Source organism: Myotis daubentonii, chromosome 9 (genome assembly GCF_963259705.1).
Source record: "Myotis daubentonii chromosome 9, mMyoDau2.1, whole genome shotgun sequence".
Taxonomy (NCBI): Eukaryota; Metazoa; Chordata; class Mammalia; order Chiroptera; family Vespertilionidae; genus Myotis; species Myotis daubentonii.
The window spans coordinates 1,774,872-1,786,992 of NC_081848.1; the positions used below are offsets into that span (position 1 = coordinate 1,774,872).

At 58.7% G+C, this 12,121-nt stretch overlaps 1 protein-coding gene across 6 annotated transcripts in view; it reads right to left on the reverse strand.

The window, feature by feature from the left end:
* Positions 1–12,121, reverse strand: part of POU2F3 (POU class 2 homeobox 3) — a 92,788-nt gene that overhangs the window by 26,348 nt on the left and 54,319 nt on the right. For 5 of the 6 annotated variants that reach the window (XR_009454336.1, XR_009454337.1, XM_059707608.1 and 2 more), the window contains exons 4-5: positions 2,810–2,914; positions 1,656–1,758 (exon numbers count right to left, since the gene is read on the reverse strand). Coding sequence is in view for 4 of the 6 variants with exons in the window: in XM_059707608.1 (XP_059563591.1) it covers positions 1,656–1,758; positions 2,810–2,914 (208 nt within the window). In the remaining 2 variants the exon portion in view is untranslated. The remainder of the gene's footprint in view (positions 1–1,655; positions 1,759–2,809; positions 2,915–12,121) is intronic. The other variant, XM_059707609.1, reaches the window with a different exon arrangement.

The following is a 12,121-nucleotide window of genomic DNA, read 5'->3' on the forward strand; positions in this document are numbered from 1 at the left end:
GCCAGGGCAGTGTTTTATTATTAAAATAAATGGGCAAGAACGCTGGCCGGGGAGTGCTAGCCGTAACCTAGCATTCATGTTGTGTTTTGAAGTGACGGGAGCCTTTTCACGTGCTTTATTGCAGGCGATCCCATCACCTTGGGAGGTCGAGTTTTACTTTTTTATGGAGGAGGGTATAAAACCTCAAAGAGGTTAAGGTAAGTTTCCCAAGAACACACAGCTAGTAATTTATACCAATGAGCTTTTTGACTCCAGATTTTGAACTGGGCTTTTAATTGTTGGTTGTTTGCTCAGCATTATGTTGGCCTCACTGGCTGTATGCCTGGGCCAATTTCACATCACTGTCGACCAACAGGACACCGAGTTCAGGAGTGTGATACGTATTATTCTGCCGAGACAAATGCTTCAAGGTTCAAATACATTCTGGCTCATCATGATGGTGACACCTGGGATGCCGGCACCGAGGGTGGGGCTGGATGCAAGCCGGTGCGGGGGCAGGACCGCAGCTCCACTGGCCCCGGATTCTGGAGCTTACACCCCTCCATCCTGTTTGGGCGAGTTGATGGATATAGGAGGCGGAGAGGTGGCAGAGCGGATATAGGAGGTAGAGGGTCAGGAGAAGGGTTTTAGACAGACAATTCTGAAACTTTCTAGGTCGCCAGAGGCATAATATGAGTACCCAGTGCACACAGTTATTTTGAAAAATCAATCAGGAAAACCACTCAGCAGAACTCCTGGCACATCATGCTCAAGCGATGTTAGCAATGATGGTAAACGTTCTGTGTTTTATTTGTTTGTTTGTTTGGTAAGCCTCACCTGAGGGTATTTTCCCATTGATTTTCAGAGAAAGCAGAAGAGAGAGGGAGAGACAGAAAGAAGCATCGATGTGAGAGAAACATGCAGGGCCTGGGCCAGGGAGGAGCCTGCAACCCAGGCATGTGCCCTTGACCGGAATCGAACCCAGGACCCTTTGGCAGGCTGACGCCCTATCCACTGAGCCTAGCCGGTGAGGGCACAATTGTTATAAATATGCTAACCCAGGGGTCCTCAAACTGCGGCCACATGCGGCCGCCGAAAACATTTATCCGGCCCGCCGAGTGTTTTTGCCGCCGCTGCCTGTTGCTTAGCAGCCGACTAGTTTTTTTTTAAACTATAGTCCGGCCCTCCAACGGTCTGAGGGACAGTGAACTGACCCCCTGTTTAAAAAGTTTGAGGACCCCTGTTCTAACCCCTTGCTCTTGGCCAGGTTATCTGGAGGTTAAGTTCTGGCCAAAGAAAACCTGGCCGCCTGTGGGTGGCACTGCTGCTCCACCGAGGCCTCCCAGTCCGGCTTCCTGAGGGACCTGGAGAGAACTGGGGCGTCTGCATGGCATTTCCCAGGAGCCACTCCCCTGCACTGCCCAGGTCCCGCCCCCTCCCCTTCAGCCTCAGGTGGCCATGAAATCAAAGAAGATGGGAAAGGGAAGAAGAGAAGGTGACGGCCTGGAGGGGCAAGGACAGGGTCCCTGGCGCAGGCCGTGATCGGGAAAAGCTGATCTTAGCACCAGCAGGTGGAGCCCCTCGCCCAGACCCCACGGGCTCCCTCGCCCAGCAGCAGCGGGGCCAGAAGCGGGGCCAGCCAGCAGCAGCACCCGGGCCACGCGAGCCGGTCTCACCTTGCTGCCCCGGCTGAGTCTGCGAGAGCAGGAACTGCGAGACGGACTGCAAGTGGCCGGGCACCAGCACGAGCTGCTGGAGGGGATGGAGGGACGGCAGGTCCTGCGGGAGAGAGACACACGTCACGGCCAGACCGGCCCACCGCCGCTGCCCATCTGCTCCGGGCCCTCAGACGCGCGCGTGTGCGGCAGCGACCTGGGCTGTGCCCCTGCGTGTCCCCAGTGTCTGGGACGGGGTCGCTGCTCCGTTAATGCTGATGTCATTACGGCGCAGCCAGAAGGCCTGGCAACCTGCTGTCACTACAGCCTGGCCTGTTAACGTGTGTGTCAGTCCCGTCCCCCAGCGAGACTGCACATGCCCTGGGGCAGAGCCTAAGTATTCTCACCTCTCAGACGTTTACTCTAAAAATGACATGCAGTCCCAACTGTCCAATTTTTGAAATCTCATGGCACTTTATTATGCTAGAAGCCAAGTCTTGGCCGGTTTCTGGGCCCACACCGTCTTTCCTGGAGGAAGGCAGCAAGTTCTTGGTTCTCAGTAAACCCCACTGGGTGCCATAGAAAGTCCATATCCCGGGGCTCCTCCCACCAGCCCAGAACCTGGAAATCCCAGTCCTCAGATTCCTCCCAAGCAGAGGAGTGGGTGCACATCCGTTTTAAATTCGGCCAGAGAAGGGGGGCCTCTCTCCTCCCCGGTGAGCCAGGCCCGACAGGAGCTCCCACGTGAACGCCTGCTCACACGCACTGTGGGCGGTGTCTGGACACCCCCTTCTTCCCTGGGCCAGGACCCCCTCCAGTTTGGCTTTGACGTAAACACTTGCGGGAGGAGGGGGCACTGAGGACAGAAACACCTGCAGCTGCAGCCGTGGCTGCTGTCCCAGGTCCCGGCGGCGCAGCGAGGCCGCTGTTGCTGCAGGATTGCCTCCTCCTCTCCCGGAAAGCAGACACCTCGCCTTTCCTATGACAAGCTAAGCTGACCTTTGAAAGGCCTGTTCTGGAACCTCACCTCCACCCCAGCTCTCCAACCTCTGTTTGCATCCCCTGCAGGGGCTCTTTAGACTAACAGGTTCACCGCGCCCAGAGGCCCGCGCTGTGCTGGGGAGAGCCCACTGCCCACCAGGAGTGCCAGGGCTCCCCGCAGGGCTGGCGTTTACCCCAGACACTTGGCTTCCGGGCATCATGGCAGGTCCCTGGCTCAGGGGGCATGGCCGGTGCGAGAGTGTCTGCTGCAGGGAGTCGCTGAGGTCCTCGGTTTTAATCTGTAAGTGGAGGCAGGAGGGGAGGCTCAGTGTGGGCCTCCCAGACCAACAGGAAAGGAAACCTAGAGATCAGGGCAGGAGGGAGTGGTAAGTCTGAAAATAAAGAGCCAGCTCAGCCCGCACAGGGGTTGAACATCGACCTATGAACCAGGAGGTCACGCTTGGATTCCAGTCAAGGGCACAGGCCCGGGTTGCAGGCTCCGTCCCCCGGGGTGGTGGGGGGGGGGTGCATCTGGAGTTTCCTGCGTGTGCGCCCTCAGGCCGGGAGGCTGGGGGGACAGAGGGCGTGGCGCCCGGGCTGTGCTGCTCCTTGTTGAAATGAGAAAGAATAAGGACACTGCGTGAGGGAAACTTCGTTTTGAGCCTGAGAGGATGTCTTCGGGGGAGGGGGTGGGACTCTTTAATGAGGTGACGGTGACCCTGACGATACTTTAAAGCCCCCTCACGGAGCACATCCGCACCCTTTCCCCGCCTCCCCTCTTCGGATTGTCATTGTCCACAAAGTCTCCAAATCTGGAGCCACTCATCTGAAGACCGGCCCCCCCTGCAGCTGAGCGCCCCTGCAGGCGGAGTTTCCCGCCCCCCGCGGCCCCGCGGCATTGCAGCCAGAGGCCGGGTGGGCCCCGAGCTTCCGGCAGCCTCTGCTCGAGCCGCAGCCCCGCGCCCGCTGCGGGTCGGCCCGCGGGAGGCCCCTGCGCCCTGCGGGAGGCCCGTGGCGGGCAGCGCAGCGACGCTGAGTTCAGAGGACGGGGCGAGGGGCCGGGACGAACCACCTCTACCGCCCCGCGTGTCCTCGGGCCGCGCTGGGCTCTCACGGCGGGCACCCTGGCATCTCTGCTCTGATTTTGCTGCTTCCGTGGAGCGCACACTCACAGCTGAGCCCGTGGAAAGGTGGCGGGGGCGGGCGGGACGCGCCACGGAGACACAGCCGGGGAGGGAGGTGGCCGCGCACCGACCGGCTCCAGCGTCCGGGCCGGCTCCGAGCTGACCTCCTAGGAACTGCGCGGGCGTGCAGCTCCCCGTCCGTCCGGCACCGGGTCCGACCTGACGCCCCCTCAGGCCTAAGAGAGGACAATGCCGGTGCCCGGTGCGCACGGCCCGGCCGGCCCCGGGGCTGCAGCCTGAGCCCCGCGCGCAGCGGGAGAGGGCGCCTCCCCACGCGTCTCCGCAGCCCCTCTGCGCCCCGCACCCAAGGAGGCGGGAGGGGGAGCGCGGTGGCGGGCGCAGAGGGGCTTTCCGACAACCAGGGGGACCCCCACACCCCCTTAGTCAGGGGGGACCCGCACAGCCTCCTCCCTCCCCCGCGCCCCTCAGTTCCTCCACCAGCTCCGGCACCCCAATTCTTCCCCACAAATGGAGTTCTCACAGTCTAATCACACAGAAACATTTGTAAAGCTAGACATAAATGGTGAACGGCGTATTTAAAACCAGCACCAGCACCAGCACACCTTAAGGTTTCTCTGCGAGATTTCACTGAAGCAAAGCCTCTCGGGCCAGCCCCCTCCCGCAGGGCCCTTCTCCCCCCACCCGCCCCCAGCCACGGGGGCCACCGGTGAAGCCGGGAGGGGCGGGTGGGGAGAAGGGGAACCCCCGCGGGGCAGATAAGAGGCGGCGCTGACGCGGCTGGAAAACACGCGCTGGGCCCGCCCGCGCCCTATCAGTTCGGACCCGCGCCAGCGCCCCCAGCGCCCCCGGCGCCCGCCTCCCGATCCCCCCCGCCCCCCTGATCCCCCCTCCCGCCCCCGGCGCCCGCCTCCCGATCCCCCCCCCGCCCCCCTGATCCCCCCTCCCGCCTCCCGATCCCCCCGCCCCCCTGATCCCCTCTCCCGCCCCCGGTGCCCGCCCCCCTGATCCCCCCTCCCGCCCCCGGCGCCCGCCCCCCTGATCCCCCCTCCCGCCCCCGGTGCCCGCCCCCCTGATCCCCCCTCCCGCCCCCGGTGCCCGCCCCCCTGATCCCCCCTCCCGCCCCCGGCGCCCGCCCCCCGCCCCCCCCCCACCGGCCGCCGGGCCGGCCTCCCAGCCGCGGGCACTGCCCGCCCCCAGCCCGGGAGAAAGCGCCCGTCCATCCCCGCGCTCCTTTGGGCGTCCGTCTGCGCGGGTCCGGCAACCCCGAGCGCTATTCTGAGCTTTTTCTTGGCCGACGTGTTACTTTTCATTTTCGTCAGCCATCGCCCCGCCGGGCAGGAGCTGCTCGAGTCGCCCCCAGGAGGGACAGCCCGAGCGCCCCAGGGAGGACAAGGGGCCCCTCTCCCCGGCCAGCCCACAGGCCGCGCCGCGGGGCGGGCACCAGCGCACCGCCTCCCCGCCCTCGGGGCCCTCGGGGCGCAGGCGGGCGGAGCGGGCCCGCACCGAAGCTCCGCCGCCGCAGGCTGGCGCCCTCCCCGGGGCGGGTGTGGCCGGCGGAGGGGGCGGGAGGCGATAGGGCGCCGCGCGGAGCCACCGGCTTCCCGGGAGGACCGGAGGCGAGTTGGCCGCGACCCACTCTCCCCGGGACTTGTGAGAACCAGCCCGGCCCACAGCCCGCCCCGCGGCCGCCCGGCCCTGCGGCTCTTCTCACGCAAGCGGAGCGTTTGCGGACGCCGCTGGGGGGCGCCCCGCGCTCCGGCCCGAGGCCCCGAGTCACCCGACCAAGCGCCGCAGAGCCCTGGCCGGCGCCTCTCCCTCCCGGCGCGCTCTCCGCGGAGCACCCCGCCGGGCCGGGGCGGCGGGAACAGACCGGGGGGGGGGGGGCAGGTGGGCCGGACACACTGCCCTCCCGGGGGGCCCGGGGCTGGGGCCGGGGCCGGGGCTCCTCCGCCCCGACATTCCGCAGCCCCCGCCCCGGGGAAGCACAGCCAGCGGGGATGGAGGCACCGCTGGGGACGGAAGTGATCAAAGCTGTTGTCCCAGTTGCATAACTCGTTTGTGGAAAATGTTTCATAAACATTTCACAAGAAGGAGAATTTCAAAGCACGAACATCTCCCAACCTGCCTTCAATTACAGGCAAGGTGTGTTTCTCTCCTTCTCCCCCTTGGGTCTTTCTGCCCAGCAGGAGGAAGAGTTTCTGTTTGTAACTGATTTAGGAAGGGCTGGCAAAGGTTGCTCACGAAAATATCCTAAAAATGTATTCCCAGGGGTGGAGTGGGGAGGCCGGTAGATCATTCAGACGGGCAGGCTGGGAGAGCTGGGGAGATGGCCTCCCCAGCCTCGGTGTCCAGTCAGACCTGTGGCCGACCAGCCTGGACACACCTTTGCTGGAACCGACCCCCCTGGCAGCACCACTTCCAGGTAAAGGGGTGCGGCCAGCCAGGAGACACCCTCCATAGGCTCCTGGCTCCTCAGAAGGTGGGGCCCCTGGGAGCTGCTACCTCCTGAAAAGGAACGTTCCAAAAAAAAGTCCCTGCTTTCCTGGCTCGCCCCTACTGGGGACCTGCAACTCGCTCCTCCGTCCTGTTATTGATGCAATGGCCTGGGTCCTTAGGACACAGCACTGCTAACGCAAACGTGTGAAACCCCATCATTTCAAGCCCCTGGCATGTAAGTCCATGAATTCAAGTTTAAAAACTCTGGAAAAGGGCTTGTGCTCATGGAGAACACATTCTCTTGCTCTGGCCCGTTTGGCTCAGTGGGTAGAGCATTGGCCTGTAGACTGAAGGGTCCAGGGTTTCATTCCTGGTCAGGGCACATGCCCAGGTTGCGGGCTCGATCCCCAGTAAGGGGGTGTGTGTGTGTGCAGGAGGCAGCCAATCAATGATTCTCTCTCATCATTGATGTCTCTATCTCTCTGAAGTCAATAAAAATGTGTGTATGGTTTTTTTTAAAATATATTTTATTGATTTTTTACAGAGAGGAAGGGAGAGAGATAGTTAGAAACATCGACCAGCTGCCTCCTGCACATCTCCCACTGGGGATGTGCCCGCAACCCAGGCACATGCCCTTGACCGGAATCGAACCTGGGACCCTTCAGTGCGCAGGCCAACGCTCTATCCACTGAGCCAAACCAGCTTCGGCTGTGTGTATGTTTTTTAAAGAACACATTCTCACATATGCCATGGTGCCCAGGCCTCGAACAACTGTACCCCTGTACTGCCCACCGCCTTCCTCGGACCCCACAGGCCCTGAGGTAGGGGCTGGACTGACAGGTTCTCTCTGGTCCTGGTTCCCTTCGGGTTCTCCTGGGAACCTATCTGGGAGGCAGGCACAGAGCCATGGCTGTCCAGGGAGGAGGATCGCACAGGGCTGCTGGTTGGCCCATACAGAGGGCTGCTCTGCCCCCAAACAAGTGCAATGGCAAGAAGTAGGGGCACAGTGGGGGAGAGAAGTAGGGGTATGGAGGGAGAGAAGTAGGGGTATGAAGGGAGAGAAGTAGGGGTATGGAGGGAGAGAAGTAGGGGTATGGAGGGGGAGGGAAGTAGGGATATGGAGGGGGAAGGAAGTAGGGGTATGGAGGGAAAGAAGTAGGGGTATGGAGGGGGAGGGAGTAGGGGGGTGGTGGGGAGAGAATTAGGGGTAGAGAGGGGGAGGGAGTAGGGGTAGAGAGGCGGAGGGAGTAGGGGTGTGGTGGGGAGAGAATTAGGGGTAGAGAGCGGAAGGGAGTAGGGGTGTGGTGGGGAGAGAAGGAGAGGTACAGTGCTGAGCATTCTTGGAATCAAACTCTCAAAATTGTGTCTCAGCCTGTGGCTGGCCTGTGTGTCTGGTGAGTAGATGAGTCTGTCCTATCCCCGGGCTCCTGCCAAGAGGGCTCGCGTGTCCTTGCAGAGCAGGGGACCATGACAACAAAAGGCACCCAGCAAACCAGCACAACGCTCACCACCAACCCGGAGACCTGGCTTCGCAGTCCATTCCTGCTTCTAACTCGTCGCAGGGTCTAATATTAAATTAGTCATCTCTGCAGGCCTAGGCTACTCCTCCACGTTACAAAAGAAGTAAACTAGAAAGAATCGACTTGATCCATGTATAATGCATTAAAGAGAGTGGGAGCAGACTTGTGAGCCTCTGAGTCTGTGTGTCGTATGACTAGACCCATTTTACAGATGATAAGACTGAGGCTTGGACATGTTAGGAAACTTGCTTTAAATACTGCTGATAAATAATGAGACTGAGATTTCAACCCAAGTCTACCTGTGCCTAGTTCCTGTGCATGGACCTGACTCTCACTCACTGTGTGTGATGGAGTCATGGGAGCATAGACCCTTCCAGGTCGCTTCGTGTATAGTGCCGGCTGCAGGGCAGATACTCAGCAGATGTGACCCCCTTCCTTGCCCATTAGGACTGGATGGAATGTCAATTACCACCTGGTCCAAAAGGTGAAAGTTACAGCTCTGGCTCCTGATGACCAGCGAGGGGAACCACTTGCTCAGGATACACAGCTTGTGCCGCAGGTTGCCAGGCCAGCAAGGACGGGCCTCCCAACTCCCCACCCTCCGTGCAGCCCACTCCCAGCACTGTGGCCCCCCTCTGTCCAGCACGCTGAGAGCTGGGCACTGTGGCCCCCCTCTGTCCAGCACGCTGAGAGCTGGGCACTGTGGCCTGGCCCCCTCCTCTGTCCAGCACGCTGAGAGCTGGGCACTGTGGCCTGGCCCCCTCCTCTGTCCAGCACGCTGAGAGCTGGGCACTGTGGCCTGGCCCCCTCCTCTGTCCAGCATGCTGAGAGCTGGGCACTGTGGCCTGGCCCCCCTCCTCTGTCCAGCACCTGAGAGCTGTCGACGCAGGCTCCGTAACTGCTCACAGTAACCCTGATCCCATTGCTCTAATGAGGTTTAACCTCAGTCAAAAGAAAAGGCGCCACTCAGATTCTCAGTTGCTATCCTGGGTGAGGTTTGCATACAGACACAACATACATGGAGTTGCTATGACAACGGAATGGACTTGGCCTGAGAGCCAGCACTGTGTGTTTCCTCGACTCTCCCCCACTCATCATGAGGAAGGTGGTGGAGAGGGGACAGAGAAGGCTCAGTCATGCCCCGACGTCCTCATCTCAGTGTGTATTTTATTTATTTATTTATGTCCTTACTTATTATTTTAAAAACATATTTTTATTGATTTTCAGAGAGGAAGGGAGAGACAGAGGGAGAGATATCAATGATGAGAGAGAATCATTGACCAGCTACCCCCTGTACACCCCACACGGTGGATCGAGCCTGCAACCCGGGCATGTGCCCTGCCCAGAAGTGAACCCGGGACCCATCAGCCTGCAGGACGACGCTCTATCCACGGGGTCAAACCAGCCCGAGCTCAGTGTATCTCATTAATGACAATTTCCCAAGGGCACTAATGAAGGAAAGGGAAGACACCTGCTCCACACACACACACACACACACACACACACACACACACACCAGCAGATGGTTCCGTGAGCGTCAGCTCGAGAGAGAGTAACATATCTTTAGCACTTTAGAGATTTACACGCACTTTCAAATGCACTGTCACATATTCCTCAAGATAATTCAATGAGAGATAACCTATCAAACTGTTCTTACAGACATAGCGGCCGCGACAAGGAGACTCTAGGAACAGGCCCGCAGCCAGGGGAGCGGCCGACGTGCCCTGGGCTTGGGCCTCCAGACCCTGCCTCTCCTGGCTCCACTGGTCTCGGGGCAGCCCCGCCCCAGGAGCTTTCCCCCAGCAACGTGCTATGGACACATTTCTCCGTGTGCCCGTGTTTTCACGTGTAGAGCTCACTCGTAGCAAGCGCAGCCTGGGCAGGCACATGTGTGGGACCTACATCGCTACTGAAATCCAGTTCGCAGGTCTGTGGGATTCCCTTTGGCCTTTCCGGGAGGCTGCTGTGACCCGAGGCCTGGCCCTCGGAGGCTCACACTGGCTAGAAACACAAGTGGGTGGTTTTCTCGGGAATTTTGTCCTTAAGCGGAGATCCCCAGGGAGTCTCTCTGATGGGCTCTGGCCCAGGTGGCCTGCTGGGAACACACATTCCTCCCCCGTGACGGCTCTTCCCAGTTCAGCTTATTTCATTTTTTAAAAATATATTTTTATTAATTTCCGGGAGGAAGGGAGACGGAGAGGGAGAAGAGAAACATCAATGATGAGAGAGAATCATGGATCAGCTGCCTCCTGCACGCCCCACACTGGGGATCGAGCCCACAACCCAGGCCTGTGCCCTGACTGGGAATTGAACTGTGACCTTCTGGTTCATAGGTCAACACTCAACCACTGAGCCATGCCAGCTGGGCCCAGTTCAATTTAGTTCAACAAAGATTTAGTTTGCACCTGCTGTATACCAAGAGAAACTAGGCACACAAAGACGAATAAGAACTTTCCAGATTAATTAGAAGAGGACAAGTAGAAAAGCAATCACCATCCTAGCTGGTGTGCTCAGTCTATAGAGCGTGGGCCTACGGACTGAAGTCCTGGGTTCGATTCCAGTCAAGGGCATGTGCCCGGGTTGTGGGCTCCATCCCGATCCCCAGTGGGGGGCGTGCAGGAGGCAGGTGATCCATGATTCTCTCTCATCATTGATGTTTATCTCCCTCTCTTCCTTCCTCTCTGAGATCAATAAAAAATATATATATTTTTTTTTTTTAAAAGAAAGAACAGCCATCACCTCAGTCACACGCTGGGAGCAATGAGAAGTGTGCCGGGGCCAGCGGGAGGCTGTGGCCACTCTGGCAGGCGGACCCTTTCCAGCTCCTCCACACAGTCCTCCTAAGCAGCCCAGGGCAGGCGCAGGGCCTGGTGCGTGGGAGCGTGTGTTGGGTCACAGAGGCAGGAAAGCGCCTTCCGTTCAGGAGGACGGGCGGGTCAGCGGGGGCCCACCACAGAGCCCATGTGCCAGGCAGAGGCACTTACGGGAGGAAATGTGAGTCCAGAGAGCGCCACGGGAGGTTTTGTAGTTCAGTGCTGGTGACAGCTGTGCGCGCTGTACACAGGGAACCGGTTGAGAGCTATTTCCTGCAATTGCCATGTAAGACTGAGGAGGACACGCCCGAGGCCAGGGTGACAGGGATGGAGCGGAGACAGAGGAAGAGTTTCTAGGATAGAAAGTGTATTTCTGCCCCTAAAGGCTCATCCTTTACCACAGAGAAGGGCTGTTTCCCTGGGAATGCTCTGTGGCAAGCCTGCAGGACTGGAGGCACACAGGAAACACCTGAAAGCCCCCGCCAGCCAGGCCGCTCGGAGCGGATGGAGGGGTGCACGTGGGGTCTAGAAGGTCTTCACTTTCTAGATCCCATGTTTCTGCTCTGTTCAATGGCAGAAAGCTAATCATTAATTTTAAAGTGGAAAAAATAAGATTAAAAAATAGTAAGCACTGAAAATGTGATAGGTATAGAATTTTTCAGTGTACAACACGGTGTAGAGTATTTCTTTACACCACATCCTCTAAGCAAACACACATGGTCATGCAGCTGTGCAGACATGTACAGTGTGTGTGTGTGTGTGTGTGTGTGTGTGTGTGTGTGCATGTGTGTTTTTTAGCGACAGTGGGGATCCAACCTGCTCGCTCCTTGCATCTTGAGTCCCTGCTTGCAGCAGCCACACCTGGAAGGTGGCCTGCACACCCACGCAGATGTTTTTGTGGCGCTCTACAGCTTACCGAACACTTTTAAACACATCATTTTGGTTCATTTTCAGAATATTCCCATGAGATTAAAAAGGCAGACGAAAGCATTGGCCTGCAAAACTGAAGGGTCCCGGGTTCAATTCCAGTCAAGGGCATGTACCTAAGTCGCAGGCTTGATCCCTGGCCCTGGTGAGGCATGTGTGGGAGGCAACCAATCTTTCACATCGATGTTTCTCTCTCTATGTCTCTCCCCCTCTCTTCCACTCTCTGTAAAAAATCAATGGAAAAATATCCTTGGGTGAGGATAACAGAAAAAAAAAAAAAAAGGCAGACAATGCCCTTACTGTTTAAGAGGAGGAAAACGAGGCTCACAAAGGGGGGGCATTTATCCACGACCACCAGCAAGAGAGCTGGGGTCTGAACCCATGTCATCTTTCAAACTCAGCACGTCTTTCAGATTCCTAGGCTTTTCTGAGGAAGCCTTCCCAAATAAGTGGGTTTTCAGTCTCTGAAATCTCTCTCGTGTAGCTGCAAGCCCTTTGTTCCAGTGCGGGATGCCTGTTGGTTGGTGCTATGTTGAAGAGCGATCTTGCTCAAAGGGAGTGTATACAGTTCTGCTTTCCCCTGAAGAGCACCTGAGTGAGAATTCAGGCCACGACTCAGGCCATGACTGGGAGCTCCTTTCAAAAATGCCCAGGCCCGTGGGGTC